General features: G+C 36.2%; 1 protein-coding gene across 1 annotated transcript in view; it reads left to right on the forward strand.

Moving 5' to 3' along the window:
* The window catches only part of PUDP (pseudouridine 5'-phosphatase), a 62,344-nt gene extending 48,810 nt beyond the window's left edge, over positions 1 to 13,534 (forward strand). Inside the window, exon 4 of the mRNA XM_064708845.1 lies at positions 12,940 to 13,534. Coding sequence (XP_064564915.1) covers positions 12,940 to 13,116 — 177 coding nt within the window. The 3' untranslated portion in view covers positions 13,117 to 13,534. The remainder of the gene's footprint in view (positions 1 to 12,939) is intronic.
* The last annotated feature ends 404 nt before the right edge of the window (positions 13,535 to 13,938 follow it).

Here is a 13,938-nt window from a genome sequence, read left to right on the forward strand (position 1 = left end):
ATTATTTTATGAGATACATTACATTAAAACTATACTAAAAGAATAGAAGAAAACGTTCTCATCAGAAGGCTAGCTAATAATAGCATAGGAAAAAATTATAACAAAAGTTTCTGTCTCAGACAGAGAGTCTGAGCCAGCTGACTGTGATTGGCCACGAATTAGAAACAACTCTATGAGACCAATTACAGATCCACTTGTTGCATTCCACAGCAATAGATAACCATTGTTTACATTTTGTACTTGAGGCCTCTCAGCTTCTCAGGAGGAAAAATCCTAAGGAAAGGATTTTTTATAAAAGATGTCTGTGACAGTGTCACTCTGAGTATGGGATGCAGAGGAAGAGAATTTGGGGTTTTATCAGGATTTATTACAGGGAAATAGAGAGATAAGAGGATAAAAAGCATTGGATGTGTAAATAGGTGACACATTCATTTGTCTGGCCATGTGCAGCTCCTTTCCAGTGTAGTGTGTCCTGTGTTTACAAATTCCACTTCTAACTCTTCCTGGCTGAAGGGCCTCTGTGTGTGTGGCCAGCAACTCGACCCAGGCAGAGGCCCAATGTGTTCATGGTACCAGCATCTGGAGTGAGCATGGATCTGGGTGCTGGCAACTGGGCAAAATAAGGTGCCAGCCCACACCATCTGCAGAGCCAGTGGCCAGGCTGAAGTGCAATCCTGTGAGCACTAGAGAAGAGGCAGCTGAATAACCCTGTGGGTCCTTGGGAGTGCTGAGTATAACTGCATTGATCTGTGTGTCTAGCCTTATGTAAATTTGTTAATTAATCAATCAGTTAATTAATTAATTAATTAACGTGTTTTGTGGTGCCTGCTGGGAGATATGTGCTCAGCCTTGCTACTGTTTGAGCAGGGAGCTGTGGCTGCCTCCCCTTTGTCAAGCAATTAGAGGGGGCTCTATTCCCAAACAGCAGCAACCCCTTCCCTAGCATCACATGTATCTCTCTATAAAGGGAGATTGGATAACCTGGTCATGCTCCAGGTAGGTGTCATAATCCTTCTGTTTCAATCTCTTAATGAACTGCCTCCTTTCTAAACATCTCTCACAGTCATTTGAGCTGCACTGCATAGCAGAAAATATGCAAAGTATACATGGAACTGTGCCCCTATTCTGTTTGCCCTTCCCCTCCCCATACTATCCAAATGTGGGGGATATTTTCTCAGTTGAGGTAGTCACCATAAAAGTCTATTTTAATTTCTAACTTTATGCTTTTTATGTATTTGTGAAAATAAGTTTGTAAATACTTCTTTATTTTTCACTTAGAATTTATCTTATTACTGTGTATTCCTTCTTGCTTCAAGAGGAAGAAAAGGAATAGATTGTTTAAGCAGAATCTGGATTTTCTGTTTACAGAGCAATAAATGTTCTGAAATGAACTGCAGTTGTGTATGTTGTAAAATTGCTTTTGTTTGACGGGTTAATAAATCTTAGTCAAAGGTCTGAATGACTAGAGATATTAAAAGCTTGTGTTGTCTGACAAAACCAAACAAGCCAACCACCTTTTTGCATTTCTTTATAAATACAGTAAAGGGATCAGTATTATTTAGATTGACCATGACTCTCATTTTATTTGCAAAATCTTTGTCTATGGGTGTTCCACATTTTTTATGGCTTGGAAGGAGAGATTCTTATTAATTAAGATCAGCCTACCTGAACTGTGTTCCTTTTCTTCAAGGAAGGTAGTCAGGAAGGCAGCCAAGGCAGAGAGAAAACTTTTTTAGTTGATAGGGAAAGTAGAAAAACATGGAGAGAACCTAGACTGGAAGCCTGCAGCACTACCACTGCAAAGCACAAGAACATCTGGTTTAGAAAAACATTTTGAGTGTCATGAGAACATCTTTGCTTTTCCTCAATGTGTAAGATACTGGGTATCTATGTGAACTAACTCAAAGGGTAATTGTCACTTGATTTTGTAAGATTTTCTTGTTGTTTCTTGTTCTTTTTGTAACAAAGTTAATATGACCTAGTAGAGCATAGAATAACAGTGTTTCTAGACAGAGTAATTGTTTCTTTCCAGTTTTAATCCTTCATCTTGATATCCAGTAGAACTACCTGTGAAATTCCTAGTTTTGTTGTCCATGAGGAGGCTGTTCTCTATGGCTTTAAAAGTATTGAAGTGGCAGATGCAGGGTCAATGGAGAAAAAAGAATTTTTATTGTCTTTTCTCACACTGTTCTGCTTGCGAAGACTCGAACTTAGAAACCTTTGAAGACTATAAAACAGTTATTTTTAGCCACACCTTCAAGATCTGGCCGCCCAGAACATAGATCCCAAAGTCAGTCTTTATGTGTGGATGAGATTTTCAGTCCTCAGTCTTTAGATATATTTGCTATTTGATTTATCAATTTTTTCCATTCAATTATGAATCTTACCTATAAGCTCGCTAGAGACAGCTGGAGTCAATTAGCAAAGACTTGAAATAAAATAGAAATAGAATATAATAGATCACTACAACTTCTTAAAAAATAACCCAAAAACAAAAGTAGAAAAAAAAAAAAACCACCTGCACCATTTTCTGTGTGCTGAATCACAAAGTTTAAGATTCACTTTTGCTTGTTCATCTGATAGTCAGCCTGTCGTATTTTATTTTTTTTTTAGTCACAGCATATTTTACCTGGTAGCCAGAACATATAATTCAGTGGACTGTATGGCAGTGATACTTTTTTACCTTGACACACCTGCTGCAGTCTGGTTTCCCTAGGGAATCTTTATATAATGTCTGGATGCTGAAGCTTCCATGTTCCAAGCTTCCAGTAAAATGCTGCTTGTAGCACTCAGTTGCTTGTCAATTTATCCAGATTCTTGGCAATATCTCGGCATCTCTTTCTGAACTGATTGTATTACTGTATCTGAGCTACTTTCTTTCAGGTCATGTGTTGTCATGGTTAGAGAAATGTAAAATCACTCTTTCCAGTATGCCATGCTAGTTTAACTAATATATAAATACACATAATTTGTTTTTAAATAGAAGAAAAGCAGAATGGACTGTGTTTACACAGAGAAGACTCAGATTTTTTTTTTTTCCAAACAAGTGTGTCTTATAAGCACATTAACTCTCATTAAGGTGATTCTCTGTAATTTGACTGCAGGCATTTGTAGAGAAGGCAATTTGTCTTGAATTTAACTATGAAGATATGTGTTTATATCAGTATTGGGGTGACTGAGACACTTCCTAATGGAGTGCTTTATATTCTCATCATAAGTTTTCTAATGGTCACTTAGCATTAAGTTTTGTCTGTATTTTTTGCACATTTTTCATTCAGACCTTTAAATTTACAAGTTCCATTACAGTGCCATCTGTCTCTGCAATGAATCTAGCTGCACACTTTTGAACAGGAAAGAAAACCCAATTGATTTATTTCCTGTGGTCAGAAAAAAAAAAGTAATTACAATGTCTGGTGGACACTGAGCTGGCCATGAGCCAGCAATGTGCCATTGCAGCACAGGTGGCTGATGAGGAGGAGTCTTGCCGGCAGACTGAGGGAATTGATCCTGCCCCTCTACTCAGCACTGGTAAGACCACACCAGGAAAATACTGGGAGCAGTTCTGCACTTTCCTGTACAAGAGACATTGAGCTGCTGGAGTGAGTCCTGCAAAGGGACACCAAGATAATTAAGGGAATTCAGCATATCACATTTGAGGAAAGGCAAAGTGAGCTTGGAGAATAGAAGGCTAAGGGAAACATTAATGCAAGTAAATACCTGAAGGTAGAATGGAAAGAGCCAGGCACTCTTTAGTGGTCAGAGGCAATGGACACAAACTGAAAGACAGGAGGTTCCCTCTGAGCATCAGAAACACCTTTTCCCCATAAGGTAGACCGAGCACTCTTGCAGGTTAGCCAGAGAGGTGGTAGAGTCTCTCTCCTTGGAGATACTCAAACACTGTCTAGATCTTGTCCTGGCCTGTGGGTGTCCTTGCTTAAGCTTGAGGTTGGCCCAGGTGACCTTCAGAGGTTGCTTCCAGTCTCAGTCACGGAATCACAGAATCACAGAATATTCTGAGGTGGAAGGGATCCACAAGGAGCATGAGTCTACCTCCTAAGTGAATGGCCCATACAGGGATCAAACCCACAACCTTGGCATTATAACGCCACACTATAACCTGCCATTCTGGAATCATGTGACTTCTGAGTCCATACAATACTTATGTATCATTTGCATATTTTCTGTGTGCATATGTGTTTATTATGTGGGGCCCATTAAAAAGCAATAATTAGTTATTAATGGCATAGCAAAATAATGTGGCAACAAGCTTTAGAGTAACAATTCAAAAAGTTTCAGAGATGTGGACACAACTTAAATGGGAAATTAGCCACCCTCATCCCTTTTCTAAAGACTCACTCAAACTATTGAAGGTCAGCAGATGCAGGACACTTCAGATCAGCAGATTCATTAAGTGATTCTTACTTTTAATATAAAATTTCATTAAGTGATTCTTACTTTTAATATAAAATTATTGTGTTGCATGAGCAAGTAGTTTTCATTTAAGCATATGGCCTGATGAAGTGTTTTGAGGACTTTGCCCATGAGAGATTGTTTTACAGGCAAATATATGGTAGTTTTCCTTTTGAATTAGTCTGCCATCTGTCAGCTTTATAACCTGTTGAATCTGAACTTTATTTGTGGTTGAAATATATAGAATGGGAGGAGTTTTTAGAAAAAAAAATATATTAAGAAAAGCTAACAAGAACCCAGATGCTGATAAACTTGTTTATTTGAAAAACTGAGTACCCAAAAGTTGCTGATAGCATGGCAATATTCCCAAAATAATGTTCTGTTAAGCCAGTGTCATGGCTCTGTTAGTTACTGATCTAACTTATCTCTTAAACTCAATAAGCTTTATGCCACAGAGAGGGAGACTGTCTGTATGGAGACCATATACACCATGTATTTATCCACACGCATACATACACAGAGTTAAATAAATATGCTTTTCTATTTTGTTCATTGTTTACTCTTATACATTCATTTATATACACACCTTATTCCTTTCATGGAAAATGGCCTGTTACTCTTTCTGTAAGCATAACTTAGTCAAATAAAAGAGCTGAGAGCCCTTGGTTGAAGTGACTGTTAGCATCCTCTTATCTGGTAGAGCAGGTCTAGCAGAAAAATAGGGACAGATTGATAACAGTGTGTCATCAATGCCTTTTAAAAAGTGTTTCTCTATGATATATAAAATAGCTAGTTCATATTAGGGGAATTTCAACAAAAGCATGTTGAGATATTTTGAGATTAAGACTTAAATAGCTTTCTACATGTGAATTCATTTTTTAACAGTATATTAATTTTCTATTTACATAAATATTTGGGCTTGGAGTTTACAGTAGAAAGAAATTTTCTAGAGGAGTGGTCTGTTGTAATTGTTGATTTACATAAAACTGTTTGATATTCACTGACTTTTCTTCTCTGCATTTTTTATAAATCAAAATACCTAGATAACTATTAAATAAACAAAGGAAACTGATAAAAACAAGCTAGGGATTAATGTGAAAAACACAACTTTTCTACTGGAATCTAAAAAAAAAAAAATTATGACCTTTTTTTTAACTTTCCTTTTAATACATAGTTCTTTTTAAAAATTTTGGTTTTACCAATAATAATTGTATTGATCTAGTAGAACTTGAGTACACTTACAGTTAATCCCTCATTCAGGGTTAGGAGAGTGAGTCCAGTGAATTAATTATTTCTCATAATAAATAGTTCCAAAAGGAACTATATTGTACATAGTGCATGAAGAAATAGGGTTTCATAATGAATTCTTTTACTTTTGGTGGTAGATTTCACATTTTTTAGAAATATTGTATTTAACACACAGAAATAATTTCTCAGGTAAAGAGATTTAGGAAAGAAATTTTGAGTTCTGAATTACATTTTCTTGCAGATTCAAAGCAGCTTTGTAAACTAAGAGGCTAAAAAATCATCTTTTGAAATCACAGGACAGTTACTTAAATAGTTCTGGTTACTGATGTAATGAGGCTTTTCATTTCAGATGTGATATTTTTAGATTGTTGTTGCAAAAATAAATTATGGAGTTATGACATTCCTTACCATAACCCAATGACCATAGGTGGGCTACTGTTGAAGGAGCACGTTCATAAACACTTGCACAGCTGTTTTGTGGGTTTACATGTACAATCAACTTCAGGCATGCCAGGTATAAGATGGGTTGAAGGGATGAGCCTGTAGAATTTAGACACTGTCCAACAGGAACATTTGTATTCCTCTTAACTTTAGGAGTTAATATTTTTTCAAACTTAGTTTTGTACATTCTTCTCCACTTTCCTCTGAAAATCTATATTGACAAGAGAGAATTGCCATTTTTAATGTGGTTTGGGTGTTTTTTTCCTGTGGTTGAAATACAAGAAAATACTTACTGGAATTTTGTTAGTCTTTTGTTTGTTTTATTTAAAGGTGGTAGTTTCTGGCTTTGTGCTTGGAGCTTTATGCTAATAATCTTAAATATTTTCTAGAATAATTTTCACCTTTAAATTTTGAAAAAAAGGCTCTTTTCTTCCTGATCAGGAAGAGTTAAAGTGTAATGCAGCTATAGCTCACCAAGTCACTCCAGACTGGTGACACTCTTTTGTACAGTTCATTGAGAAGCTTGTACTGAATAGAAAAAAAAGGACCTTTTCCATGATGTTTTTGCACTCCCAATGAAAACCTGTTTAAAGGTTAATGCCTTTTCTGACCCTTTCTCTCTTTATTGAAGAAATTAAGAAATGACCTTATGTCTGAAGCATATGTGGGCTGTTATTAACACTTCCATCAAAGATTATACAATCATTAAATAATGTTTAGATCAAATTCATGTACATTTCACTATGCAAGCTGATCTTTCTGTGTGGGAAAATAACACTGATCAAGGAGGCACTATAGAACAAAAACAAACTATTGCCAAAATAGATTTTAGAAAAATTAGCTTGCTCCATGAGAATCAAGCGCCTTCTGCAGCCCCTGCTGAGGCAGTTGTAGGCAAGTGATGGGGTCCAGTTACCCAAAACAAGCAGGAAAGGTACCTGCCCTGGCAGCCTGCACCTGTGGGTTTGTCCACATTCCCTGTGGCAAAAAGTTCACTGCTTTTATTCAGGAAATACTTTTCGTACCTACTTGCAGTTTCAGTTCAAGACTAGAATCTGGATGCATCAAAACTTCCTCCTTTGGGTGTACCTGGCTTGTATCTCGGATGTGTTTGCTCATAAGATGGGCCCAGCCTCTTGTCCAAGATGCAGAGTGATTGTGCAGTAGGCAACAGGCAGAAGGGGGAACACAAGAAACTCCTAGATTCTTGGAAAACCATTTCCACCAAAGGGCTGATTCCACCATATGGTTTCACTGTATGAGAACAGGTGTCCAGGAGGTATGTGGAATCTGCACACTAGAAAATGATCAGAGCTCACCTGGCCAAGGACCTGAGCAGCCTGCTTTGGCTGGACATGTGTTGAATAGGGTGTTTCCAAACAGCCTTCAGGCACTCTCTCAGTGCTTTTTGTCCTACGGTTCTGAGCTCTGTCTGCAAGGTGCATTCCTTGAATGTGTTGTGTGTTACTTGTCAAGGAAGTCAGTGGATGAGATAAAGATAGTTCTCTGTGGAAAGGAAGGCAACACAAATTAACTATTTCATTGTACAGAATTACTTTTTAGGCCAGTTTTAGAAATAAGTGACATAAAACTCCAGCATGTTATGCAATATGAGTATCCTCAGTAGAGAACATCTTGAGTATTTGCCTTGTGTTCTCCATAAAGAAACAATACCCTTCTATGGCTAATCCAAGCTGCAGTTGATTGAGTTAGATTTCTGCTGCCAGGATAATTGGACACTGTTTCAGAAACGCCTGAGAATTTCTTGAGGCTTTTAACACAAGTTACCATACAAAGTTCCCAGTGTGCTGTCCTCTAAACACACAGTGCTCTGTGAAAAGAGTGCTCCAGCCATCTGGAATGATCAGAGTAACCCTGCATGTAAATGTGACCTTCTCCCTGCCTCACAGAGCCGCTGTGTCTGGGCCTGACCATCACTCACAGAAACACTTTCTTTCATTTGATCGAGTCTTGAAAACAAGCAAGAAATATGAAATTTCTCTTCCTTCTTCTCCATCCAAACCATTTTATTCCTTCTGGCCTTCCTTGAGATAGTGTTCCATGAACTGGTTTGTGAGAGAGGAACTGCTGGTGTGGTCTGAAATGTAAAGTGGAATTTATGTGAGAGCTAGAAACCCAGAGTGGTCTAATTATGTGCAGATGTAACACTTTTTTATTTCTTTTTTCCTTTTTGAAATTATGCTAATGATTTTTTATTTTGTATGTTTTGTGGTGAATAATTTGATTCTTATAATGGTCTGCAACATACTCTTAGTAGTGAGTTAATAAAAATCTGAATTAAAAAGCATATGTGCATGTAATTTCCAAACAGTTCTTAATATGAATCATTGACTCATAAAGAATGGTGGTTGTAGTTAGTATTCTGATTATTCTGGTGCTTAATTACGTTGATTTTTAGTTTCCAGTTTATTCATTTGTTATAGCATTTAAGAACATCTTGGCTCACTCCTCATTTTCCTTAATGGAACTAAGTTGTGGGGCTGTAAGCTGCATTACTTTCTAACAGCATATTTATTATGATTCTGTTATCCCTGGCTGGTCAAATTGGCACATCCTTAAAATAAAATGAAATGTAATTTATTATTGTATTCACTATTGGAATTTTTCCCAACTATTTCTGGAAGGAGTGTAAGTCCAAATATTAGGAGAGAAACATTAAGTACATTATTTCATTATTGTTTTTTCTTAATTCATCAGAGAATTAACACAGTAGGAGACCAAAACTGCAAATAATGCAGCTGCTTAAAATGGATTAAGTCAATAATGTTTAAGTAACCCTGATGGTAAATGGGTCACCCAGAAATATATTTTCCTCTTGTTCCCAGGTATCTGAACAGTGAAAACATAAGAAAAAAGAAAATATAAGTTGAGCAAAAAAATTGCCCACCATCTGTGTTATCATGTTAAAATTGTTGTTTTCTCTCTCTTTTTGTGAGTTTCCATCATCTCCCATAAATGACAAACAGCCCCTTCTAAGCATCTCAATATTTTGTATGGGATATGGATGGATCTGTGTTGTATTCTGAATTATATATTATGGTTCTTAAAAATTTCTGGGTCACTCACAGGACTAACACAGTTGATAAGTACTGGAATTGTTTTGAAAATCTCAAAAAAATTGAGCAAGGAAAAATTACAAAAGTTGTTGAACAAACCACAAACTGTGATTGCAGTAGTAATACCTTTCAGACTAAGTTACTTCTTAGATGCTATTTAGTTTTGAATTTTAACCATGTTTTAACCATTTTAAGTATGGGCTAGTTTTTCACAATGAAAATAGTAAAAACACTTCTGGCAATGAACAGTCAGCAAGTTGTCTGTAGAAATGGAAGGCCTGAGCACCTCTTGCTTTACAGAAATCAGCTGTCATTCTGATATCCATGTGATCTGGCTGTACTTGGTGAATTTCTTTCTGCGGCCTGTGTTGGGGCTTTTTTTAGAGATAGAATGAAATTTAAATTAGGCCTAGAACATTTATAGAAGAGTTTATTGTGCGTATATACATTAATTAATATATATGGGTACCACATACTTCTACAGTGCAAATTTTCCAAATCACCCATCATGCTTTTGACCAGTTGATTATATTAGGAAGGAGAAAAACATCAATTAAAAATTAAGAAGTTACAGAGTATGAGATGTAATCCATAAGAAGCCCAAAACATAATATGTCACATTCTGATACCAAATGTTTCTGTGTCATTTGTGGACAGGTGAGGAAAGCTTTATTTTCATTCTTTCCTTATAGAACAATAGATGGTAGTGTTAAACTTGCAGATGAATTCTGTATGTATAAATCATTGCATCTTTAGTCTCATCCTTCAGTCTGTTTTAGAGCTGATACAGTAGTGTCATAGGTGGTCAAGGATATTTATTAGATAAGCAATCCCTATGCAAATATATTTTATTCACAGGTCTTCCTAAATCTTAATTTTAAAACTGATTTTAATCTTTTATCCTTCCACCAGCCTTCTTGGTTATCTGCAGTAACACTTATGGATATCCCTGTTAGTCACATAATTATTCCATCCAGGCTTTTGCAGTATATGGAGTAGAGAGGGCCTGCTGTACATACCAAGAGCCTAACTAATACTCTTTTCTTATATTCTTGCATTTAATGTAGGAGGATGGGGTAATGAGGTGCTGCAGTAATATTACTTCTTCCTCTGGTTATGTGATTAATTTTTTTTCTAGATTCATAGAGTGAAATATAAATTAATATACTTTGCTATACTTTTTTAAGCATTTAGTTCATTCCAAAGTGAGAACTGTCCTATATTAGTATGACCTTTTGAGAGATCTCATAGGAGTAGTATTGATCAATGACACAAGTTGTAGAAATAATGCACAGAAGCAGCCAGAATCTCAGCTGAAGTCTGTATAAATCTCATCTGTCTCTCAGTTGGAGTGATGCTGATGTTGCAATACTTATGCAAAATGGAAAAGAACTTGGCTGCTTTCATATCTCTAAATTTAGTGTGTGGGTGGTTCAGGACAGTGAAGAGTTTATAACATCTCTATGTATTAATAAATCCATTTCGTGTGTGAACCTCTGTAAACCTTTTGTCATCCATTAAAAATGTGACTGTGCTGTTGACACTAAGTTTCAGTAAAAAGAAAGACTTAAGGAAGACCTAGTACACTTATTTCCTGTAATGCGCAAGACACTGTAATTACGGGTCATTTGCCTGGTTTCTCTGGTAGTTAAGAGTTTTAATTGTGTCCAGCTCCATGGAATTAGTTAAGCTTTTCGTTATGCATATTGCCTTCCATAATCATTGGCTCCTCTCATACAGTAAGCTTAGTGACATCATGGAAGGAAGTTAGGTCTTTCAAGGCAGAGCAGTGAAGTGCATTCTTTTGTATGAGCTGGATCAGAAAAGGTTTCTGAAAGGCCTTGATAATGCTCTTCTGTGCAACATTTAAGCTTATTCTTCAAAAAGCAAAGCCTGACAGAGTTTCATTTATTGTCCTCAGAGTGCTTAAGTTCATGAACTAAGTTATTGTTAAGAACAAAACCTATAGGCATAGCCATGCTTCCATTCTAATAGCGATTGTATGAAGGTTGCCAGGATCAGCTGGTTACATATTTGTAGTTAGTAATAGTGATAATGATCAACTTTTGAAAGTGTCAATTGTTCAAACAGGAATGCAGTGACTTTATGAAGGAAATGAGCAGAAAAAACATTGGTGTGATTCATTTGGCTCACTAAAAATTTTTAATTAGGCTTTAGGTTATTACATGCAAGGTAGAAAACACCTTTTCACTTCACAAACTCCAAGTTGTTGCTGATATGTTGAAAGGCAAGAATCAATATTTCAAAAAGAAAGGAAATCAGGAGAGGGTTCTTTCATTTTTCTCCTTCCTCAGTCCATATATACCTTCCACCATCCCATATATACCATAGATAGGTGTATATAGGGCAGACATTTGATAAATCTTGCAAAATTTTTTTCTTTGAATGTAATAAAGCTTTTGCAAGTTGCAACTTGGTTTCCTTAGAGCAAAGCCAGAACAAACGCTGTGCATCCTTTATGTTCTGCAGTGAAACAGTTGTGTGTTTCAGAACCTAAAGGTGCAGTATGATGTTGTATGTTCATAGAATCATAGAATATTCTGAGTTTGAAAGGACTCGCAAGGATCATCAAAGTTCAGCTCCTGGCCCTGCACAGGACATGCTCAGGAATCACACCATGTGCCTGAGAGCATTGATTACTAGATGTGAGGAAAATTGTCCTAACCATCCCAACATCTGTTTTCAATTACTAAAATTACTTGTCACAGTGACTTTGGCATTAGTAATAGTAGCAGTGCTAATATTGATAAGAAATGCAGTATGAATTGGAGAAGTGTTAGAAACCATGTGTTGTGTAGGTCAGAATTTTTCAGGTTCTTGGATGCCAAAAGTTGCTTTGTGTTATCCATGACCAAAAATCCAAACTGAATTTGCAAGTCATGGACAGAAATAGGCAGGAAGAGATGCTTCATTATATAAATTCTGGAATAATCTCCAGAAATGTTATCTTTTATTATATAAAATTTCAGACCATATGATTTTTATATGTTTATCTTATTTGTTTATTATTCAGTATTCCAACATTATATTACAAAATCCACATAAATAATGTGTGATTGTTTTAAAAAATTTTAGCTTTGCTTCCAAACTGCAATCTGGAATGACTGTGACTATTGTAAGGCATGGAAGTTCTAACTGACGAAATTCTTTCTTCTCTAAATGTAACTTTCCAATATAATTGCTTGTTTTCTTTCTCATCATTGAATTGGAAGAATTAAGTAAATAGAGTATGACTTTGACAGCACTCTTCTGATAAGTAGTATCTATCTCCACTCATCTGAAGTTCTACTGTTGACCTAGGTAGTTTAGTGCTCCCCAAACCTTGTGTGTGTAGGAAATGCTATACCTGTGTGTGAAAGCCCTGCTTTTGCCATTTTGCAGGTTTTAAAGTTGGTTTGGGAAAGTTAAAGTTCTTGCTTATTTAGGCACTTGCTTAATTTTTCTTTAAGCTTGTGATTAAACACGTCCCTATTAAAGCACTTAGGAACATCTGGATAACCACTTTCTGGGATTTAAGTAAGTGTATTGATGTTTTTTGAATTGAAATTAATTAAAGGTTAATTACCATGCAGATGTTCAAACTGAGAGGCTTGCTCTTCTAATTAGGAGTGTCTAAGACAAGAAGGAAATTTACTTTTCCTACTAAGTTTCATTCAGGATCATTCTCTCTTTTAAAACAAGCTATTAGAAGTTCATAGTAACATTATAATTATTTTTTTCTCCTCACCTTCTTTTTTTTCAGTGTCTTGTGTTTGAAGATTCACCACAGGGAATCAAAGGAGCCCGGACAGCAGGAATGCAAGCGATCATGATTCCAGATGAAAATTTAGGTGAAGAGTTTAGAAAGGAGGCAACACTGGTGCTGAAGTCCATGGAAGATTTCAAACCAGAACTGTTTGGTTTACCAGCATATGATTGATGCCTAATGCCTATGAACATGTTCTTGGCTGGAGATAAATTTAAAGCGAAATGGCGTTTTATTTCAGTTTTATGATTGTTTTTCATCTTCTACTTTCTTCCTCAAAACTAGAGCACAAAAGTCCTGTTAACATTCAGTCTTTTACACATTACCTTTGATAAATTGTGTGGAATGTTTATGATTTATCCTTTTGATAAATGCAATATTAAAGCAGCATCTTTCTGTTAAGTGAATCCAGCCTTGTTCTATTCACATCATAATGTTTTCTGAGAATATTATGGAACTATTTAGACAATTTATTGTAACTGCATTGGAAGCTCCTTTTTCTGTTTCCACTTGAATTACTTACTGTTTACATCTTAATCAGAAACCTGTTCTGGATTGCCTTTTATCCCATTAAAACGTTTTTGACACCATTATTGCTATCAATATGTTTATTCTTTTCCTCATCCCATTGATGCCTTGGAGTGGCTACCTAGAACAGAGGCTAGACAAATTTAAGAGAATTAAGTGGGTATTTATTAAAGGTCTTCAATAGATAAACCTTGGGCAGTCAAAAGCCTGACAGAGGCTACACTCAAGATGCGCAATGGTCACAGGTTTTTCAGACAGATATGTTTGGTTTATTTGCATATCAGAGGTTAATTGTCCAATTCCAGCCTCAGGTAATGAAGTCATATTCCCCCATTATTCCTTAATGAAGTCAACTCTCTCCCTCCCCATCCATTTCCCTTTTGTTTATACTTTTCTCCCTCTGCCTGTAGGGTGTCATTGGGTTCCAGGCCCAGAGGAATTGTTTTGTCCGACCACACTGTGAAGATA

This window comes from Zonotrichia leucophrys, chromosome 1, assembly GCF_028769735.1.
Source record: "Zonotrichia leucophrys gambelii isolate GWCS_2022_RI chromosome 1, RI_Zleu_2.0, whole genome shotgun sequence".
NCBI lineage: Eukaryota > Metazoa > Chordata > Aves > Passeriformes > Passerellidae > Zonotrichia > Zonotrichia leucophrys.